The sequence below is a fragment of the Ceratotherium simum genome, chromosome 25 (assembly GCF_057802395.1).
Source record: "Ceratotherium simum simum isolate JZ-2026a chromosome 25, ASM5780239v1, whole genome shotgun sequence".
Taxonomy (NCBI): domain Eukaryota; kingdom Metazoa; phylum Chordata; class Mammalia; order Perissodactyla; family Rhinocerotidae; genus Ceratotherium; species Ceratotherium simum.
In genome coordinates this window covers 7,260,235-7,281,392 of record NC_141924.1, presented here as the reverse complement: position 1 = coordinate 7,281,392, position 21,158 = coordinate 7,260,235, and the positions used below count along the sequence as shown (strand labels likewise).

The 21,158-nt window shown below is 51.7% G+C and overlaps 1 protein-coding gene across 3 annotated transcripts in view; it reads right to left on the bottom strand.

Moving 5' to 3' along the window:
- The window catches only part of PACSIN2 (protein kinase C and casein kinase substrate in neurons 2), a 143,688-nt gene that overhangs the window by 10,596 nt on the left and 111,934 nt on the right, over positions 1–21,158 (bottom strand). For all 3 annotated transcript variants that reach the window (XM_087448802.1, XM_087448800.1, XM_087448801.1), the window contains exons 3-7: positions 11,942–12,098; positions 9,702–9,937; positions 7,999–8,154; positions 3,562–3,737; positions 1,434–1,554 (exon numbers count right to left, since the gene is read on the bottom strand). In XM_087448802.1, coding sequence (XP_087304928.1) covers positions 1,434–1,554; positions 3,562–3,737; positions 7,999–8,154; positions 9,702–9,937; positions 11,942–12,098 — 846 coding nt within the window. The remainder of the gene's footprint in view (positions 1–1,433; positions 1,555–3,561; positions 3,738–7,998; positions 8,155–9,701; positions 9,938–11,941; positions 12,099–21,158) is intronic.

Genomic DNA, 21,158 nt, shown 5'->3' with positions numbered 1-21,158 from the left:
TCACCTATCCTGACTGGGCGGCTTCCCGGGCCCGTGTGATCAACACCAGGCTGACGGGGAAGGAAGGGCCCGCCATCAAGTGGATGAGAAAAGCAGCCCGAGTGGCGCTGCTGCCCTGGTGCTTGAGCCAGCACACACCGCCAGAGCCAGGCTGTGGACACACACCCCCACACAGGCTGCACACACGGTGGGAGGCTTGGGTTCAATAAGGTAGCCATAAAACAGAAACTTACTTCATCCTTGTGGCATGGAAAATAAAAACAAATCATTTCATTAGAGAAAGTCAAACAAGATCCGTAATAACCACAAGCTTGTGCCACATGTGTGCGCTGGTTGCCAGCCCTCGGGATCCACAGAGAGAAGGGCCACCCACCCCAGGGAGACAGCCTGTCAAGTCTTCCTTCCCAGACGATCCGTTCTCTGGGTATTAATATGCAACCCTAAGGGACCCAGGGGAGCATTTCACAGGAGATTTCCTGAGCACCCCCAGAGAGCAGTAAACCCCCTGCAGGGTGACATCCCAGCTGTGTACACAAGACTTCTTCCCAGCGTGCCATCACCAGGGAGGAGGAGAGGCTGGGCTGCATGCTTTCTCCTCTAGGTCCACTTCCACTCAGGAAGGCCTGGGCCTCCTCTTTGTCCCAGGGCCTCTGTGGAAGGGGCACAGCCTGCTCTTGGCCTCCTGTTGGAAAGATGTCCTAAGGATGGTGCAGGGGGAGTGCTCAGCTGCAGGGACCCACACTGTCATTTGGAGAAGCTTTCTTGAGAATCTCCAGAAAACAGAGGCACGTGTGTGAGGGCTGATGAAACTGCAGGCTAAGACGGGGCCAAGGAGGCTTTTGTGTGGTGGGCCCAGGCCCCATACCCAGTGTGGACTGGGTCCTCCAGCCACTGGAGGAGATGGGTGCTATTGCCATCCCCATTTTACACATGTGAAAACTGAGTCACAAAAAGGGCAAATGACTTGCTTGGCATGGCACAGCTGGCAAGTGGTGAGGCAGGATCTGAGTGCAGCCTGACTCTGGCTGTTAGAGAGTCAGGGGAAGCCCCTTGGCCCTCGTCCAAGGCAGAGGCAGTCATCTCCAGCGTCTTCCCCGGGGAGGCAGCAGCCACAGCCCTGCAGAGGCCCTCCCAGCCCCCTGCTTCACTATGAGAAGGGAGTGCCAGTGGTCAAACAGTGACCATCAAAGTTCTGAACGAGAAAGAACATAATCGCACCTTCAGTAGAGATTCCGAAGGCCCTTCGGTAATGCCTGAAGTCCCCTGGACTCTCAATATTGACTTGGTTTCTAGAGTAGCTATGCTTAAATGCTGCCTCATAAACAGGGCAAAGGCCAATACAGAGTTGGAACGAGAAAGACAGCATACGTCTGGAGCCTGTGGGCCCAGGACTCTGCCAGGCTGATGGGGTCACGGGCACAGCCTCCTCTTACCTCAAACTGTGGCCAGTTCATGGACATGCCTGGCCCGTGGTTGGCTCTGAACCACCTCAGGTCCTCCACTGCGTCGGCAGCTCTGATGCTCTGCTCCAGGTCGTGGTAAATGGTTTTGTAGCTAAATCAGAAAGAGAAGCATGAGTCTTGGAAGTCAGGGATGGCCACCTTTCATCAAAGCCCAGAGCCTGGCCACAGCAGGCACCGTAGTCTGCAGCCACACTAGAGTCAACTTCCCAGCGCAGGTCAGGATGTCCCGCCCTGGCTCAGCTGGATGATCATCTGGTCATGATGTGCACAGACGAGGACAAACAACAACCATGGTGTGGAAGCCACAGCTTCAGCTTCCGAAAAATCAGCTTTAAATCAAACCAGGTGGCAACAACTTAGCTGTGCTCTGTGTCAGATAACGCAAAAGGGGCCGGCACCTGGGCCACACGGGGCACCAACCGTGGTGGTCTCATTTAATCAGGTCCAGAATCAAGTGTCAGCAATGTTCCCCCTCATCCCTTCAAAAAAGCTGGAAGGTTTACACTCAGATTGCAAAAGCAGTGAGTAAAGGTTGCCTGGTGCTGTGGTGGCTGCAGAACCCTCCTGCCACTGCGGAGGTACGCCTTCTGCTGGGCAGCCCACACCCGCTCACCTTTCTAGGAGCTGACCATGAAGGATAGGAGTATGTATCACTGCGGGTCCTGGTGTTTTCACTTCTAATCTGTATGGCTGGCAAGTCATTTACCCTCTCTGGGCCTCAGTTTCCTCCTGTGTTGAGTGGGCATAATGCCATCTGTTTTGCATTGAATTGTGTCCTCCAAAAAAGATACGTTGAAGTCTTAACCCCCAGTACCTCAGAATGTGACCTTATTTGGAAATAGGGTCTTTACAGAGGTAATGAAGTTAAAATGAGGTCATGGGGGCAGGCTCTAATCTGTGGGTGCTTTTCTATGAAAAGGAAGAAATTTGGACACACAGACAGACACACACAGAGGAAGAGGATGTGAAGACACAGAGCGGACAGCCATGTGACTGGAGTGACGCATCTACAAGCCAAGGAAGGCCAAGGATTGCCAGCAAACACCAGGAGCTGGAAGAGGCAAGGCAGGGCCCTCCCCTAGAGCCGTCAGGGGAGCACGGCCCTGCCTACACCTGGATTTCGGACTTCTGGCCTCCAGACTATGAGAGATTAAATTTCTGTTGTTGGAATCCACCCAGTTTTTGGTATTTTGTTACGGCAGCCCTTGGACACTACTACACTACCTACTCCCCAGGGCGGCTGGGGAGACTAAGTGAGGCAGGCGTGCTAGCTGAGGACAAGCGCTCGCCTCAGGGGAGCTCCTCTACACTGCCCCAGCCAGCTGTGCAGACTTGGGCAAGTCATTTAACCATGCCCAGCCTCAGCGTCCTCATCAATCAGATGGGGATAGTGCCACCTACTTTACAAGACTGTCATAAAGATTAACTAAACTGTGGCAGAGTAACTGTGCAATAATTGTTGCTTTTGACTTTTTTATACAGAAGGAGACAAAGGGAATGTAATGTCCTATTTATTAATGACAAGCCTTGACTGGTGAGTCGTTTCTGAATGGCTCTACTATCTAGGTGACAGAAGTCCATGTCCATGGTCAGCCTGGACCTTGGCCCTGATGAAGGCGCCACGGGACCAAAGACGAGGAAAGTGCACAAGAAATATCATGGCTTCTGTGTCATGATTCCGAACCAAGTCTGAAGGTCTGTGCTGCCCAAGGGTCTAGAATCACTGAGAGGCCAAGAACCAAGCTGGCAGCCAGCTGCTCTGGACGGAATGGACTTCACGAAGGGCCTCAAAGTAAGACCATCCTGGGGGCGGAGGCACGCCAGCCCGGGAAATGCTGGACTCGCTCCCGGATTGATTCCAAATATGCCAGTTGTGGCTGGTCCACCGCACAGGCTCACCACGCAGCTGCAGACACCTCAGCAGAAGGGCCCTCCCTGGGCATCAAGATTACAGCAGAGCAGGGGGCTCTAAGAACCAGGAGAGGACCTCCTGACAAACACTGCCCTCCTGAGTCTGGAGAGCAGCAGCCAAGCTTCATCAAAAGCAAATTCCCACTGACCTCATTGTGACATGCTCTTTAGTTACAAGGAAACATACCTGGACACATTTGACAGGTCCAGGTGCTTCTGCACCTCCAGCAGAACTTCCCGGAAGAAGCGCAGGCGCTTCTCCTCAAACTGCTGGCACTGCTCGAACACCTGCTCCATGTTCTCCATGTACTGGGGTGTGCCCTGGTCAAGCTCCTTCAGGGACTTCTCATACTTTTCTTTGGTCTACAAGAAAATCCAGGCACCACAAGACGAAAGTTGATTTCCATCGGGCCCCTGGTTCCCTCTAGCCGAGAGTAGGTGAGGCAGGCTCTGTGCCGCCCTGTTCCTCACCCAGCCTTTGTCCCTTTCCACCACTTCTGAATTCATCAGCATCAAGACTTACTTATCAGGTGACAATATTAAGCTAGCCACTTTGGGTGACTTTATAAGGAATAAGCACAGTGAGGAGCTGTGACCCAGCACCCAAGAAGCACCCCAACCTCTTTCCTTGGCAGCCCTCAAGTTCCAGCCTAGAGGACTCACACCCCACTTCTGCTCCTGAAGAGCCCTCCCACCCAATCTGGCCTGTGGAAATACTCAGGAAACACTGCCCTCCACACCCCACACACCCAGGCCTCCCAGGCTCCTCTCAGATGCCATCTCCTCCACCAATGTCACCCTTTAGGAAAGCTTCTCAGGCCCCTCCAGATTCCAAAATCCAAAGAGCGTGAGCTCTGGGTCTGACAGACTTCAAGTTCAAGATCAAGTGCCAGCCCCTCCACTTCTGAACTGCAAATCACACTCCTGGTATCTGTCAGACCTCTCAGCTGGAGCAAGGCCCAAACAGGTAGACGCTAGGCAGCAGGCGGTCACTGGAGAGCCCAGTGAGTGTGGCCCGAGCACCATCACCACGCTCTCTCCCATCCATGGCACACACCCGTGTCCTCCCTCCCATGGGTGAGGGCTGTGCTGGGTCATCCTCAAGCCTCAGATCTTGCCCCCAGCAGTGGTGGCTCAACAGTGACCTAAGAGGCAAGATCACGGGGTTTTGAGTGCCTGACGGACCTGGGGCCGAGACCTGGTGCCTCTCTTGTTTTCTCGAGCCTCACTTTCCTTCTCAGAAAACAGAGTACTTCTACTTTACAGCGTTCTGATATTTAAATGAGGTGGCAGGCGACAGGCACCAAGCTGCACAAAGTAGGCATTCAAAAAAGTCCTAGTCCCCATGTCCTCCAGCCCACTACGTCCCCCCACAGCCATTTCCTCCCAGACTGTCCCCGAGAAGGGGTTTTATGTGAAGAAATATTAAAAGCTGGTGTGGCCTATTCTCAAGGGTGTCTAGGGACAGCTAGAAAATGTGTGACATTCCTAAGAACCTTAGCTAAAGTTCGCACATTTACCTGGCAGGGATCTGCCTGGAGGTCAGTAACCCACAGTCTTCCCTGCTCCCTCCCCATGGCGATATGGGCCACGTGTCTGGTGGCCACGTGGTTTTGATAGTTGGTGGGACCCTGGTAGCCTCCTGGGGTAAAATGAGGGACAGCAGGGCTGGGGTCACCCATTTATTGCAAGTCTTCCTACTATGGAGACCCTGAGAAATGGGGATGATCAGAGATGGGTTGGCTGGCTGCCCAGGACTTTGTTTTTCTGACCCTGAAGACAGCACGGGGCCTTCTGAGGAAGGGCCAAGCCCTCTCTGAGCTGGTGCAGGCCGCCCCTGCCTTGAGGACCAAGCCCAGGCCTCGGGGCCCTGGCCCCTGCACCTCTAGAGCAGCCGCTCTGCCCCTACTCAGGACCCTGAGTCTACTCGCCCCCACTCTGCTCCCCTCCCAGATGCCCTTCTCTGACTTGTGCCCTCTACAGCTCCTCTTTGTGCTCCAAAGAGACCCCCTCTAGAGCAGGTCCCATCCACTCCCTGGAGCCCCACTCCCATCCCTCGCCCCTCTCCTGGCGTCTGTGGTTCCTAGTTCCATTCCCGAGCCTCCTGCCATGGCTGGGCTGGGGTCCTCTGTGACCCCAGGAAAGGTCATCCCTGCCCAGGTTTGGGCATTCCCAGCAGGAGCAGAGCTCCACACCTGCTCTGGTTATTCATCATCATCATCACCTGCCCCATGCCTGTACGTGTGAGGGCCTGTGTGGGAGCACTAGCTCAGAGGCCCTGAGACACGTAGCTGCGGGTTCAAAAACCCAGTGCCAGGTGGTGCCACCACAGCAACACAGAGCAGCTACTTCTCGGGATCCTTAGACATGCAGTGGCTTCCCCGGAGCCCTTGGGGTGCCCAGTGGCAACGAGATGCTCCCCTGGCACCTGGCCTGTGCTTGTGAGCAGCCCCGCCCCAGCACAGGCCAGGCACACAGCAGTGTCATCACTATTTGGGGAATTCCTAGCACAGAGCACATAGAAAGTTCCCAATGAACGTTCACAGAGTGAAACGAGAGACGGCCTCACCCTCACATGGACTGTAATATTCAGCACTGAATGTGGGAAGCTCCTTTCTGATGCATACTGCAAGACGCAGTCACTGCCTGGCCAGTGAGAAGCACAGAAGGACGTGTGCGGCCAGTCAGCGCTGGTTTTTAGAAACTGCTTCAAGAAGGAGGTAGGGGATTGCCCTCCTCTCCAGGCCAACTCTTAGCCTACAAGGACCATCGTGCCCCGAGAGGTCACTGGCCAGACCACAGAGGGCAGGGAGGGAACCCTCTATGAAATGCCTGGTCATCCTGACAGGTGCCTTACGTCTGACCACAGGCTCTTGGTCTGTTCTGCATCAGTTTGGTGGTGTCTGTTCTGAGTGGTTGTAAAACATGAAAGGCACCTCTGTCTGTCTCTGTCACTCACCCCCCCGCCCCGCCCCAGGTATGGAGATGCCTCATCTCTCCCCCGGAATCTTCCTGGGCACCTGACTCACTGGGACCCTGGCAGGGGCAACCCTTAGAGTCCCTCGAGCCCAGGTGGCCTCCCTATTCGGCAGGTAGTCCCAGGTTCCTCACCTGATCCCGCAGTGGAGGCACCCGAGCTGCTCCACAACCCCAGACTCCTGGCCTCCACCCAGAGATAGGTGCGGTGGGGGTGGGCGAGGTGCTGTTCCCCAAGGGATTCTGACCCCTGCTCTGAGGACCAACTCTTACGCAGCTGACACTGCCCCGCCACCCCCACCACAGGCTGACAACACAGCAGGGAGGGGCAGTGGAGAGAGGGTACGGGCTTTCCCACCCTCACACCATGGGGCGGCTCGTGACTGAACCCCTCTGATCTTAGTTTCCTCACTCACAAAACAGAGATGCCACCGCCTAATTCACAGGGGCTCAGCGATGCTCATCTGAGGCCTGAAAAGTGGGCAGGCAGTAAGGGATCCACTCAGCCCCACTGCTCCCCTCTCGGCTTCACGGGCAGTGCCTAGAATGCAGCTCCTCTCAAACTCCACTCGTCTCTTTCTCCAAATCCAGGTGGGGAATCTCTTCTCTGAACACTGCAGCAGGGCAGGCCCTGGACGGGGCAGCCTCCAGCCCCCCACCCCCTAAAACAGAGCAAGGGAGGGGGTGGGCCAGGGACCAAGGTGGGAGCCAGCGCACAGGCCTGGACCCTTGCTCACATTAGCCCTCACCTTCTGGGAACTTTCAAATTACAAGGCGCTGTCTAGTGTTTAAATCCTATGACTCGGGCCTTCCAGGCAGCATCATGGCCCACATTGTGGAGCCCTCACAGTTTCACAATCATTCCCTTTGATCTTCTCACTAATCCACTGGTCAGACAACCTGCCCTTCACAAGAGAAGCAATGGACGGGCACCCAGGATGCTACATTGCCTGTTCACTGTCTCTTCTCAGCTGAAAGCTACGGTCCCACCACCCCCGAGCTCCCACAGCCTCTGCCCATACCTCTCTGGGGCCTTCACTGCTGAGGCTGCCAGAGAAATCCACCCTCTCCCAGCCCTCAAGTTCCCTGTGGTCACAGTGCACTGGGCTGCCCTCCACCCCTCCACGGGGAATCAGCCCCAGCCCTCTCTCCACTCCCAACAGAGCAATCCTCCACACCTCTGCCCTCCTCTCCCCAGACTCCAGAACCTTCTTTCAGTGGCTCCTTGTCAGCAGTCTCCCAAGCTCCTTACTACAGCTGGCTTTTAAGACCATTGGCAATGTGGTCCTTATAACCCTGCACACCAGCTCACACCTCAGCTCCCCGCCATTGCCATTCACACCTCCGTGTCCTGCACCCACTTCTCTGCCTGCAGCAAGCCAGCCCCTCACCACCTTGTTCCCTGAGCACAGGAATCATCGCTCCCCCTGCCTGCCCGGCACTCAGTCCTACACCAATCCTGAGGGGAGCACAGTGGGCTACGGGAAGGTGAGGTGCTCACCACGTGGCCTTGAGGGCAGGAATGTGTTTTATTGACATGTATCCATCTATCCATCAATCCGACCAAGCAGCGACAAAGGCTCACCGTGTGCCAGATGTGTGAACGGTGAAGCATGTGCATTCAACACGTAAGAAGTGCACGATTTACCTTAAGAACATCTTGCTTGCATTTTTCTACTTTGTCTTGCAATTTCTTAAGCTGTTCAGGGTTGAGGGATGGGTCCCCTTTGCTATTGGTTTCTCGCGATATTGCCAACTTCTCCTCTTTGCACGCTGCATGGTAGGCTTTCTTTGCTGCTTCTACCTACAGGGAGAATGAGTTCCTGAACGTCACGTTTCTGAAAATTCAAAATCCTCACTAGAGGTTACATAGACCGCAAGAAGTGCCTGCGCTATTAGAAGGAGAGGAAAAAGCAGGTACAAAGCTGCGTGTTCAGCACAATTACAACCAGTTACAACAGAGGAGTTCACTCAGCAGACACTGACGAGTGCCTGCTCTGTGTCAGGTGTGTTCTAGGCACCAGGGTCCAGCGTCAGACAAAGAGCCTGGGCTCTCATGGAGCTTACAGTCTTGCTGGGGAGGCAACTACACGTAATCAAGTACAGAGTCAGTGAGAAGGTGGTAAGTGCCAAGACGGAGATAAAGCAAGCAGAGGGGCAGAGAGCACCGTGGTGGGACTAGGCTGGTAGAACAGTATACAGAGCAGTTGGAGAAAGCCACCCAAGATGACATGGAGCAGAAACGTGAAGGAGGTGTGGCCATCTGAGGGAAGAGCATGCCAGGAGCTGGAACAGGGAATGTAAAGAAAGTTCCAAAGGAGAAACCTAATACAAGAGTGGGGAGGCAGGGTTATAGGCCACATTTTCCATATTTTTTAATGGCTATTTTACATACATATATATGTACACACACACACACACATATAGATACAGATGTGTATGTATTTTTATTTAATAGAAGCTTCCTTACTTGAGCAAAAGTCATAGATTTTATTCTAGAGAGGAAAGATGAGTTTGTAACCCTGGCCTCATGCGGGGGATGGTATCATTACGCATGGGGCCAGGGACAAGACGGAAGAGAAAGGAGATGTGGCAAAGCCAAGACACAGACAAAGGAAGGAAAGCCTGCTGTCACAAACCAAAGACAGAGGTCTGCTCCAGGGGCTTCTGAGAAGGAGGAAGGCAGTGCAGTTCCTGAGAAACACCAGTGGCGGGGCTGGGATGGAAGGAATGGCATATCTACCTCTGAGGAATGGGGCTGCCAGGCTGCAGGCAAGGGTCAACCCATGCTGAGGAACTGGGGGTTACATACGACAGCCTCCAGCCAGCCAAGGCTGCACAAGACTCAATGGTTTCAGTTGCTACTTTTAGAAAAACGAATATGAGTATCATTTGCAAATTTGAGAGAAAAACTCATACAAGACAAAGAACAATTTTAAATTAACACTTTCTATTAGCCAAAGGGACTTTTAAGTCTCTCTTGTAGACAGGTCCCAAGGGTTGGGGAATTACTGTGAGAGGTTAAGAGCTCAGGTTTTGAGCTCTACTACAGGAGTGTGGTTCTTACCCTGTTTCTATGACTGTAAAATGGGTTGATAAGGATTAAATGTAAAGAATGCACAGAAAGCCCTCAGTGTCTTGAACTTTGGTAAATGTTAGCCACCATGGGCTTCTGGCCCAAGGGTGGCCCTTTCTCCACTGGCTGCAGCATCTGTGCCTAACGCAGCCGGCAGGAATTCCTGGGAGTGCAGGAGGGAGCTGCTGGCGGGGAGGACTGGTGGAAAGGCCACAGGGAGAAGCACAGGAGCAGGCGTGCCGGCCAGGCAGGAAGCAACTGCAGGAGGGGTGCACCTCTTTCAGCTTCTTGGCCCAGGGTTTTTGTGCCTTCCGAAAGCCGTCCTCGGCTTCCTTGGTCTCCTTAAAGCTTCCCATCATCTGCTTGTGAAAGGCCTCCTTCTGCCAGTTCTTGATCTTCTCAAAGTCCTTGTTCATCAGCGAGGCCCTCACCTCCAGGTGCAGCTCGCTCACCCTCTCTGCCTCGGACATGACAGCTATCCAGGCCTTCTCCACCGTCCCGTACTGAGGCCCTGGCACAGGAGAGAAGCTGGTGGGTTACTCGGCACTGCGGGTCCCAGACTGCCCTGGGCTGGGGATTTCCTCTGCTAACCTCTCAGCTATTAGGACTGGATTTTAGGCCAGCAGCCTGGCTGCCTGGCTGGGAGGTTTCCTTCTGGCTGTTTCAGGTATTTCTTAATGGCCGTTCGTTTTTCAGTTCCCGGGATGAAGAGAGGAACAAGGAACCGAAGCTGGACCTGCTCTGCCATTCTTTTGTTAGGGAAATTGGGGGATTACATATTTCCTTTTTCTAAAGTTACTGAGCTCTTTCAAAACTCAAATTTCTGCATCTTGGAAGTTTTGATTTGCTTAAGGCTGGCTGGAGAAGGAGGGGCCTCTGAAATGAACAGACCCCTCTCCCAGGCGGCTCTGAGCCCCCCCTCTTCCCTGTGGAGGGCTCTCAGCATCAGGGCTCCCCTCCACGGCACCACGAGTTCTCCTGGGGACCGGGACCTCTTCTATTCACTCCCATGAAGAGCCCAACTCAGGGCAGGACCTGGAGACCTGCTTGGCGAATGGAGGACTGTCTCCTCAGCAGAATGGAAGCCCTGTCTTGCGGGGGAGGAAGGAGTTGGAGGCAGGAACTTGCCATGGCCCAGATGGAAATCTCTAGATAGTGGTGTGGGGGTGCCTGAGTCACCTCACTCTTCTCAGGAAGGAAACTAGTAATTGGGCCTGTCATTTTGCTGAAGGTGTAGGGTGGTGTGGCGTGAGGTGAGGTGGGGAGAGACAGGCTGTGACAGAAGCTGAGGATGAAATGGGAAGGCCCAGGTCCTGTCCTCAAGGTGTTCAACGGGGACAATTACTGTCTGAGCTGAGGAATGACACAGAGACGCCCTGGGGGGCCGGGGGCTGAATAACTGTGGAAGGCTAGCCCCTCTGAGCCTCTAACCCCTTGTGTCTAGAAGACGAGCAGTACCCTGTCCTGCCCAGGTCTGCAACGCCATGGCAGGACCCACAAGGTGAGGGTGCAAGAGTGTTTTGTAAGCCTCAAGTTCCAAATAAACAGAAGGGACAGCGCTGACAGCTGATCCTGAGAGGTGGACACGGAATAACAACAGCTACCGCTTACTGAAGGAGCTGACCCCTCCCAGGCTACTCCTCACCCACAGGGCCGCCCCACTCCCTGGCACCCACTCTGTACCAAGGCACTGTACTAAGCCCCACAGACACCCATTTCAGCATCAGGGGGAAGACAGGCAGCTGGACTAGTGCCGGCTGAAGCTGCCTGGGGGCCCTGCCCTCCAGGACCCCTCGCCCAGTGGCCTGGCTTCCCTTGGTTGGCTCCTCTGAGGACAGCCAGTCATGGTAGAAGAGCTTGCCCCAAAACTCACCCTGAGAAACTCCCACTAACCCACTTCTGTCCCAGGAAGTCCTGTAGTCAATCCCGCTCCCCTCTAGTGCAGGAAGTGCATGAGCACAAGGCGCACCCACAGCAGCATTCTGGCACTAAACTCCAGAATCTCCTGAGAGTTTTCTAGGGAGGGAGGGGGGAAAACCCGCATCATATAACACCTATAGTTATTCCTGTTAAAATTCAAAATTAGAAAGCCTGCCGGATGTCACCACCTAGTCTTATCTGACTTGCTACATAGCCAAGCTTCCAAACAGCTCTCGGTGTTACAAACCACAGTGCTGAGCAGCAGGGCCTTTGATCCGATAGGTGCTTACTCAAGTCTGGGCCCTTAAGGAGCTGTTCCAAGTTAAATCGGCAGGCGTAGCGTGTCCTGTGGACGACGAGGGCTGCCACGGAGACTCGGGTGCTGTTCGCAGAGTAGTCCTGCATCCCGAGGACAGGGGAGGAGAGCTCACACAGCCTGTGCTGCTCGGCGACGCCACCCTGCTGCTCCCCCGTACAAATCACCGCCCCCCAGAACTGGCACAGAGATCTTATAAAAGAGGAAACCAGCACAGAGAGGATCAAGGATTTGCCAGGGTGCCTGGGGCCAAGATGCCCTATGCAGTGGCCTCCCTACCCTTATCCACAAGCTGCCTCCAGCGCCGGGCCCACTCGGTGAGCTGCTGTGCGTATGCTTTCTCGATGCGCGCCCGCTCGTGCAGGCAGTTCATGAGGTCGGTGCACAGGCGGTGGCCATCATCGATCCGCTTCACAGCCCGCTTGTAGTTCCCGACCTAGGAGACAGAACCATGCTGTGAGGCTTGGCTCAGGGCAGCAGCGCACCTGCCAGCCCTCCTGGGAGTGGGGCAGCCTGACCCTCGCTGCTGTCCAACAGCCTCCATGCCATCCAGGCTCCCAGATGCTCATCCCCTCTCCCATTTGAAAGGCACCCTGCATTGCTGTATGACAAGCTCCCCACTTTCATTACTAGCAGGAACATACAAAACGGCGATTCAGAGCTTCTCAATATCCACATGACCAGTGTCCATGCTCTGACCCATGGGTCAGGGAGGGAGACAGACTAGTGTGGGAAAGGCTATGATGGAGGGAAGTGAGAGGCTGAGGGTACCCAGAAGGGCATCTCACACAGCTTCCCAGAGTAGGTGATGTCTAACTAGAAATATTTAAAAAAAAAAAAGAAAAGTAATTTTTTAAATAATTCCGATTTAAATGATTTTATAATTAACATTATAGATCCTTGGCTAAAGGCCCTCTGATCATCACTGCTAAAACAGACTTTCAGATGCCTTCTGCTTTGAGGTCATCATATGCTGGATTACTATTACTTCCCAATTATAGCAATAAACTGTTTCACACTTACTAAGCACCTATTATGTGCTGGGCACCACACTGGGTGTTTTACACCTCCAAATATTGCCACTGCCCTAACAACTAGGGATAACTGTCCCCATTTTAAGATGAGGAAACCAAAACTCAGAGAAGTTACATGGTTTGCCAGGATCCAGCAGTCGCAGTGGCTGGGCTGCAACTGAAGGCAGTTTCTCATATGGCTCCAGGTAGGACAGACTTGATGGCAAAGCTCAGAATCTTATCTGCTTTGACAAGTGCCAAAGTGAGTTTTGATTCCTTTATCTCACCTATGAAAAGAGGAACCAGCTCATCTAAACTATAAATAATAAAAGAATAATTGAGAGAATATTAGTGGCTAATTTGGAGTAAAAATCAAAGTGCTCACTATGTTTCATTCTGTGAGCTGCTGATTTGAAAGGACACCATTTGGCTGATCCCGGGGAAATCGGACCGAAAAATCATCTGTTACACTTGCAACTCTTTCCTCCCGCTGTCTTCAAAAATCTTAGTCAAGCTTCTGTCAGTTTTATTGTTTCTAACAGTGTCTTTGCCTGGCTGATCACTCTGTTTGGAGTAAGTCTGGAAGCTCCTGGAAGACAGAGAGGACTAGTTCCCACTTCTACAGGAAAGGGTACAGCCGTCTCTGCCGTACAGGCTGCAGAGAGCAACAGCACAGTGAGTTTAACACTGGCTATAAACAGTTCCGGGTACCCGAGTTTCTCCTCTCCTAAGCTGAGTAATCCGGTGAAGAAGAGGGGTGGGGTAGTAGTGGTAAGACCTTGCACAGGGACAGAAGAAAAGGGCCATCCCTGAGGCGAGAGCTCTAGACAGGCTGAGATGAGCCCACTGCTGTGGGGATAGAAGCCTGGGGACAGCAGGAGCCCTGGAAGCCAGGCAGCCTGGGCAGCCTTCTCAGGGCCGCGTGTGGTCTCCAGCAGGCTTCTGGAGCGCAGGAACACCTCCTGGGCCCCGGCATCTGCCATCGTTCCCTGTACAGACCCCTCCAGCGCAGGCATGGCCTGGCTGTTACTCCTCAGCAAGGAAGGCAGGTCAGCAGCTCCCCAAGACACAGAACCTCAATCTGAGTTTTCAACTCCATCCTTCAGCAGCCCCTTTTTAGGAAGGCAAAAGCAAGCATTTCACAACCAGTGGGAAGTGACATCACACACTCACTTCCCTTAAAATAGGGCCTTGCTGTCATTTTGAAATTTACAGCAGGGTAAAACACATAACCAACAAAACACAAGCCAGTATCACTGAGCTCTGGTGGCAAGAAGAGCTAAGATAATCACAGCTCGATTCGGCCTTGACAGGCGACACGAAACCACGATGCAGAGCTGGTATTCATCTCACTGTTACCAGTAATATTCAAATGGTAATCAACATCAAAATATCCAGAAACCTGTCCACCTCTCTGGTTTTCAAAACCCTTGTAAGAAATTCAGGGGAGGGCAGGCCCCATGGCTTAGAGGTTAAGTGCACGCTCCGCTGCTGGCGGCCCGGGTTCAGATCCCGGGCGCGCACCGACGCACTGCTTCTCCGGCCATGCTGAGGCCATGTCCCACATACAGCAACTAGAAGGATGTGCAACTATGACATACAACTATCTACTGGGGCTTTGGGGGGAAAAATAAATAAATAAAATTATAAAAATAAAAAAGGATATTTCTTAACAAGGCACATGTTGGTACAGCCCATCAGCACATACCGTAGCTGCCGTTCATTCACTCATTCATTCATTTATTTATCTAACTATCTATCGTGAGGAAGACCAGCCCTGAGTTAACATCCGATGCCAATCCTCCTCTTTTTTGCTGAGGAAGACTGGCCCTGGGCTAACATCTGTGCCCATCTTCCTCTACTTTATATGGGACGCCGCCACAGCATGGCTTAACAAGTAGTGCATCGGTGCGCGCCCTGGATCCAAACCGGGGTCCCCTGGATCCAAACCGGGGTCCCTTGGATCCAAACCGGTGTCGCACGCACTTAACGGCTTGCACCACCGGGCTGGCCCTCATGCTGTTCATATTTAAATGACAACTCTGGAAATCTGAAAAGCAGCAAGGAATACAGAAAGGATGTTGCCAGAAGCACTTTGACCACTGCTGGGGCCAAGGAGAGAAGAGAGTGCTCATGACAACAGGCACTGAGATGCTCCAGCAACTTCTGCCTTGCTGTCCTTTGCTCAACGCAAAGGCTACATACGGGCTCGTAACAGACCATCACTTTAGTCCACACATAGGGACATTCATCAGGTTTCACTGTTTCCATCTTCATAAGCCACCTGGTGACAGAGCAATGTGGCCTTCCCGCTCTCCTGAGCAAGGCACTGGCAGTCATTCCATAGCAGAGCCACTGACAGCTGGTTTTCTAAATTGAGATATAATCTACATACAATAAAATTCACCCTTTGCAGATATACACTTATATGAGTTCAGACAAATGTATACCATGTATAACTACCACCATATCGAGGTACAGAATATTTCCACCCCCCACGGAGTTCCCTTGTCCCTTCTTGCAGTCAATCTCCTCCCACACAGCCCCTGGCAACCACTGATCTGATTTTTGTCCCTTTTCCGAGATGTCCAGGATAAATGGAATCACACAGTGTGTAGCCTTGCTTTTGTGACTGGCTCTGTCACTTATCATAATGCTTTTGAGGCTGATCCATGTTACTGCCTGTATCAGTCATTCATCCTTGGTATTGGTAAGTAGTGTTCTATTGTGTGCATCTAGCACCATTTGTTTATCCTTTCATCTTGCTGAAGGACATCTGGGTTGTTTCCAGTTTGGGGCAATTTTTCTTTTACTTTCTTTTTTTTCCTCTGAGGAAAATTTGCCCCGAGCTAACACCTGTTGCCAATCTTCCTCTTTTTTGTTTGTTTTTTTTTTGGCTTGAGGACGACTAGCCCTGAGCTAACATCTGTGTTAATCTTCCTCTATTTTGTATGTGGGTCACCGCTACAGCATGGCCACCAATGAGTGGTGTAGGTCCACGCCTGGGATCTGAACCAGCAAACCTGGGCCGCCACAGCAGAGCATGCTGAACTTAACCACTATGCCATGGGGCTGGCCCTCAGTTTGGGGCAATTGTAAAAACAGAAGCTATAAACAATCACCTACAGGTCTTTGTATGGATGTATGTTTTCATTTCTCTTGGGTAAATACCTAGGAGTGGAATTGCTATACGGTAAGTGTACGTCTAACCTTATAAGAAACTGCCAAACTGTTATCCAAAGTGGCTGCACCATTTTGCATTCCCATCAGCAATGTATGAGGGTTCCAATTGCTCTGCATTCTCACTAGCACTTGTATTGTCAGGGTTAAAAAATATATGTTTTAGCCATTCTGTTTAGTATGTAGCAATATCTCATCATGATTTTAATTTGCATTTTCCTAATCTCTAATGACACTGCGCATCTTTTCTTGTTCCTATTTGTCATCCACATGTCTTCTTTGGTAGAGTATGTTCTCTTTTTTATTACATTTTTTAAATTGAAGTATAATGACAACTGGTTTTAAAATGCAAGAAATATTAATTTTCAAATATATGACATATTGATCATACACTAAAGTTAGGACATACATGGTTAGCTATTTCTGCTTTATCAATTCTGTAATTAAAAACCTTCTCTCTTGCTTTCCAAAACACTAGCTTGTTTTGAGATGGCCAAATGGTAGATAACTTTATGTAGGAATTAAAAATAAACAAGCTTTCTTCCAAACCTCATTATCAATTGATTTGTTCACAAAATGCCCATTCTTTAAACTAGGTCTGAAGCCATCCATGTTCCTAACTTCCTCTGAATTCAGGCTTATCCCCTGAGATACCAAGATACTAAAGAGAGATGCTCAACATACATGTGCCTCGGTGCAGGACCGGGATACCCCCCTCTCCCCTCAGGGACTGCCTGCCTGGAGGAAGGTATGTGGGGTGGAGGAGGCATATTGGAGGCAACATTCAAACTAAATTTTCAAGGACAAGTAGGAAGCTGTCCAGATTAAAGGTGAAGTGAAGGAAATGATTCTAGGCAGAGAGAACAGTGTTGGCAAAATGAAGAAGGTATGACAGCATGGAGACTTGGGGGTACCATGAGAAGTCCACTAGGAATGGAACGTGGAACACAGAATGCAGGGGAATGACTAGGGATTTAGCTGGGGTTAGGTGCAGGGGGTGGGATGGGAGGTGGGGTCAGAGGGTGAGAAATCTCGAGGGTCAGGCCTTCATCCTGAAGGGTGCTGTGCTTGGGGACTGGTGGGGTTCAGGAGGGTGAAGCTGCCAGAGGGAAGGTGCGAGAATGGCCTCCTGAGACTGGGGCCACAGCAGTGGGGATGGAGAGGGAGAAAGCGGGAGAATGGAACTGCTCTGTCCTCCAGGTGGCAGACCAGGCTGGACAGAGGTAGCGGGATCTCAGCTCCCAGGGACCTCAGAGGCTGGTTTATGCAGGCTGGGCTCATCAGGCTTGGGAAAGAGCCCAAGAAACTCCTTTCCAGAGTCTCTGGAAGCTGCTCTCCCGCCTCCCTCCTCCCAACCACCAAGCTCTGCCTTGGGCTCACCAGAAGCCCAACCTGTCTACTGTCCTCCCGGGAATCTGAATGGCTCTTTCCCCTTTCCACCCACAATAGCCTTCACCCGGGCCCAGGGGCCCCCTGGTGCCGGCCCTCCTGGCTGCCCAGCTCTTCCTTTCTGTAAGCCTGGCTCTAATCTTACTCTGGCCTTCCTCGGGCCCAGGCCCTGAGAATCCAGTGTCACACAAAACTTGTTCACAGTCAGCTGAGTCGGGGGCTGGAGTTGCAGCGATCCCTGTTCAGAAACATCTGTGTAATCGGGAATCAGAGCAGAGACAGTGGGGTCTGCCTAAAAGCCAGCAGGTTTATAATTACAGGGTGCTGGGAAGGACTGTTCAAACAGGTCACACCAGTTCCTCACTCATCCTCTGGGTGTAAACAGTCCAGAACTGCCTTTCACAAGGACACTGGAGAATGTTTGCTTCTCTGACTTACAGCCTACTTATCTCAGCCAGCTCCTTCCTGTGGAACACAGTGGCCAAAGGCAACAAGAATGCTGGAGGATTTGGAAGCAGGCCAGTGAGACCTCTGGGATCCAGGGGGGTGAGAGGGAAAGTGAACGCAGACCTGCAGCTCCTCTGAGCCGCCCACCTGCCGGCCCCCAGGGCCAGGCTGGGCCCCCGTGCAGGCTCAGTTACCATTACCTATGTTAACTGCAGGCCGACAGGGCAGGGGAACCTGTAGGGTGCCACGTACTGGTCACCTTACATACACCTTCCAATTTATTTTTTTTACCTTCCTCTTTGGTTGGTGACCACCAGGCCTGTCTCACAGACAAATTACCTGATTACAACCAAAGTCCCAGGATGAAACCAGTGGCCCAAGTGAGGATGGAACTGGGCAGGACCACCCCAAAGCTCACGCTCTCCCACCCTGTGCTGCCTCGGCCCTGAGGCACCCAGGGGGCCGTCAACACCACAGGGAATCCCGATGTACTCTGGACTCCTCCAGGAACCCCAGTGACGTGGTGGCTGTCTCACTGCTGACTTGATGCATCACAGTAGGAGGGAGCAGCAGCCCCATGTAGAGGTGCTCCCAGGCTGTGCCCCAGACCACCCGGCCCTCCCCTAGCCAGCCCCTCTGCCCATCCCCCAGACAGCCTCACTTCCCGCCGTGCCAGGTCTGTGCAGACCAGATCCCGCAGCACACAGGATGACATCAACCCCAAATACCTTCCAACTCTGCACCCGAAGGGGGTGTGGACCTTTGTCCTTCTTAGCTACCACTCTTTCTCCACTGCCTTCCACTGTCTGCCGCATGGCAGGCACTCGATAAAAATGTGAAAGGTAAAACCATAAAATGACTAAAAGAAAATGTAGGTGAATATCTTTGTGACTTAGGGCAGGACAGGACTCCTTAAACAAAATTTCAAAAGTAAAAGCTATAAGGATACATACACACACATACGTGTGTGTGCGTGCGCATGTATATACATATACACACATACGAATAAATTTTATTACATCAAAAATTAAGGATTTCTGTTCAGAAACCAACACCATGGACAAGGTTAATAACAGACAGACTGCAAATATTGTCACCCAATCTGCTATGTCTAAATTGACAAAGGACTAAAATCTGGAATATCCCAGAAAGTCCTACACATCAAATGAAAAAAGCCCCGTGGGAGGAGGGCAAAGAGTATGAATAGGCAATTCAGGAAGAAGCGGAAGTCCAAGGCGCTAATGTGCAGCGAGATGCTCACACTCGTGGGACTTAGAGGAATGCCCATGAGAGCAGCGAGGTAGCTCTTTACCCCAACAGACTTGGCAAACCCGGGAGAGCAGGAAATGCCAAGTGTGGGGTGGAGGTGGGCATACAGCACCCCTTATCGTATATACTGGTATGCGAACAACCTGCGAACAACCAAGTAGTAATGGAGTCACTAAGCATACACATGCCCTACGACGACCCAGCAACTTCACTCCTGAGTTACACCCCCACAGAAATGTTCGCTCAGGTCACGGGGCACATAGGAGTCTTCTCCCTGGGGACTGGGTGGGTGAACGTGGGGGGCACCCCAGTGTGGTGGCAGGAAAGAAATGCAGGACTAGGTGCAGATACAGCAACCTGAACAGACCTCACAAACAGTGCCCAGTGGAGAAAAAGAAACACAATGACAGGGAGCATGATGTCCTTGGGGGAAATTAAAAATAGTTGCACATAAAGCAAGGATACAAAGTTTACAAGAACACAAGCTAACACCAGCCATAACATCAGAAAGGGCAAGGGGACTAGATGGGTGTTGACGAGCGAGTCCCATCCCACCTGCCCCAATTCCAGCTCTCTACTAAGGCTCAGCTCAGATTCCCCACGGAGGCTTCCCTGACACCTGCCGTCCCTGCTGGACCACCAAGCGGGAGTGCCTGTATCACCTGCACTTGCAGACAGGCGAGACCAATTCCCTACCACGGGTTCCTGCTGGCTGGTCCACCTGGGGGCCACAAGGGCCCTTCCAAACACTGTCCCCATGTCCGGCAGTTGTAGCTCGTCCCATATGGGTCACCATCGTGCATGTTAGCCTCCCTGCCCCAGCTGGACTGCAAGCCTCTTGGCAACAGGTGTCACACACTTAGTGTTTTTCATCATCATCAGCATCATAATAGAGCATGCCCACGCTTTGTCAGGCAGTGTGCTGACAGCTCTTCATGTGTCACCTCATTTCATCTTGTGACAATCCTAGGCAGTGGGTACACTAGCATTCCCATTTTACAGAGGTTTGAAGAGGTCAAGTCACCCATGATCATGCAGCCAGAAGGAGGCAAAGCCCACCTTCCAGAACCTTCCTTAGGCTGAGAACAGAGAAGGTGTAGAGCCAAGACTTAACGGGTCAATATCAGGTGATGTGTGTGCTTCAAACCAGCCCTGCGGGTTCCAGGAAGGCCAGAAACAGAGTTCAAGTCTGTAAGGTAGTGTACAGGCCCTGCTCCTGATTCTACCGTGTGCTGGCAAGGTTACCACAAACCTGTAAACTCATAACACTGCTTGCCAAAGACGACCTTGATTTTACCCTCAGAATGCTCATGCCCTACCATACAATCCAGCTATTCCACTGCTGGGTATTCATCCAAAGAATGCGAAAACACCAATGCATAAAGATACATGCATCCCTGTGTTCATTGCAGCGTTATTCACGATAGCCAAGACTTGGAAGTAACCTAGGTGTCCACCAAGGGACAAATGGATGAAGAAGATGTGGTATATATACACAATGGAATACTACTCAGCCATAAGAAACAATGAAATCCAGCCATTTGTGACAACATGGATGGACATCGAGGGTATTATGCAAAGTGAAATAAGTCAGAAGGAGAAGGTCAAATACCATATGATCTCACTCATTAAGTAGTAGATAAAAACAACAACAAACAAAAACATAGAGACAGAGATTGGATTGGTGGTTACCAGAGGGGAAGGGGGAGGGAGGAGGGCAAAAGGGATAATTAGGCACATGTGTGTGGTGATGGATTGTAATTAGTATTTGGGTGGTGAACATGAGAACACGATGTAATCCATGCAGAAATAGAAGTATAATGATGTACACCTGAAATTTATACAATGTTATAAACCAATGTTACCACAATAAACAAAAAAATTTAAAAAAAAGTCATCTGAGAAAATAATAATCTTGTGATGAAGAGTAGTGAGTAAAACATCTTTTAAAGTTACAGTAATCAAAACAATGTGATACTAGTGGAGACTGATGGAATAAAATATAAGACCTAGGGAAAACAAAAAAGAATGCTCATGCCCTTTAATCTGTGACCTTGAGGGCCCAAGTACCACAACTGCTCCCTCTACACCTGGAGAGGCGGGTTCAGGGATGAGCCAGCTGTGCTGAGCTGACCGGACAGAAGGAAAAGCCCCTGGTGGTGTTCCCCCCAGGCAAGTCCACTGAGTCAGAGTCGAAT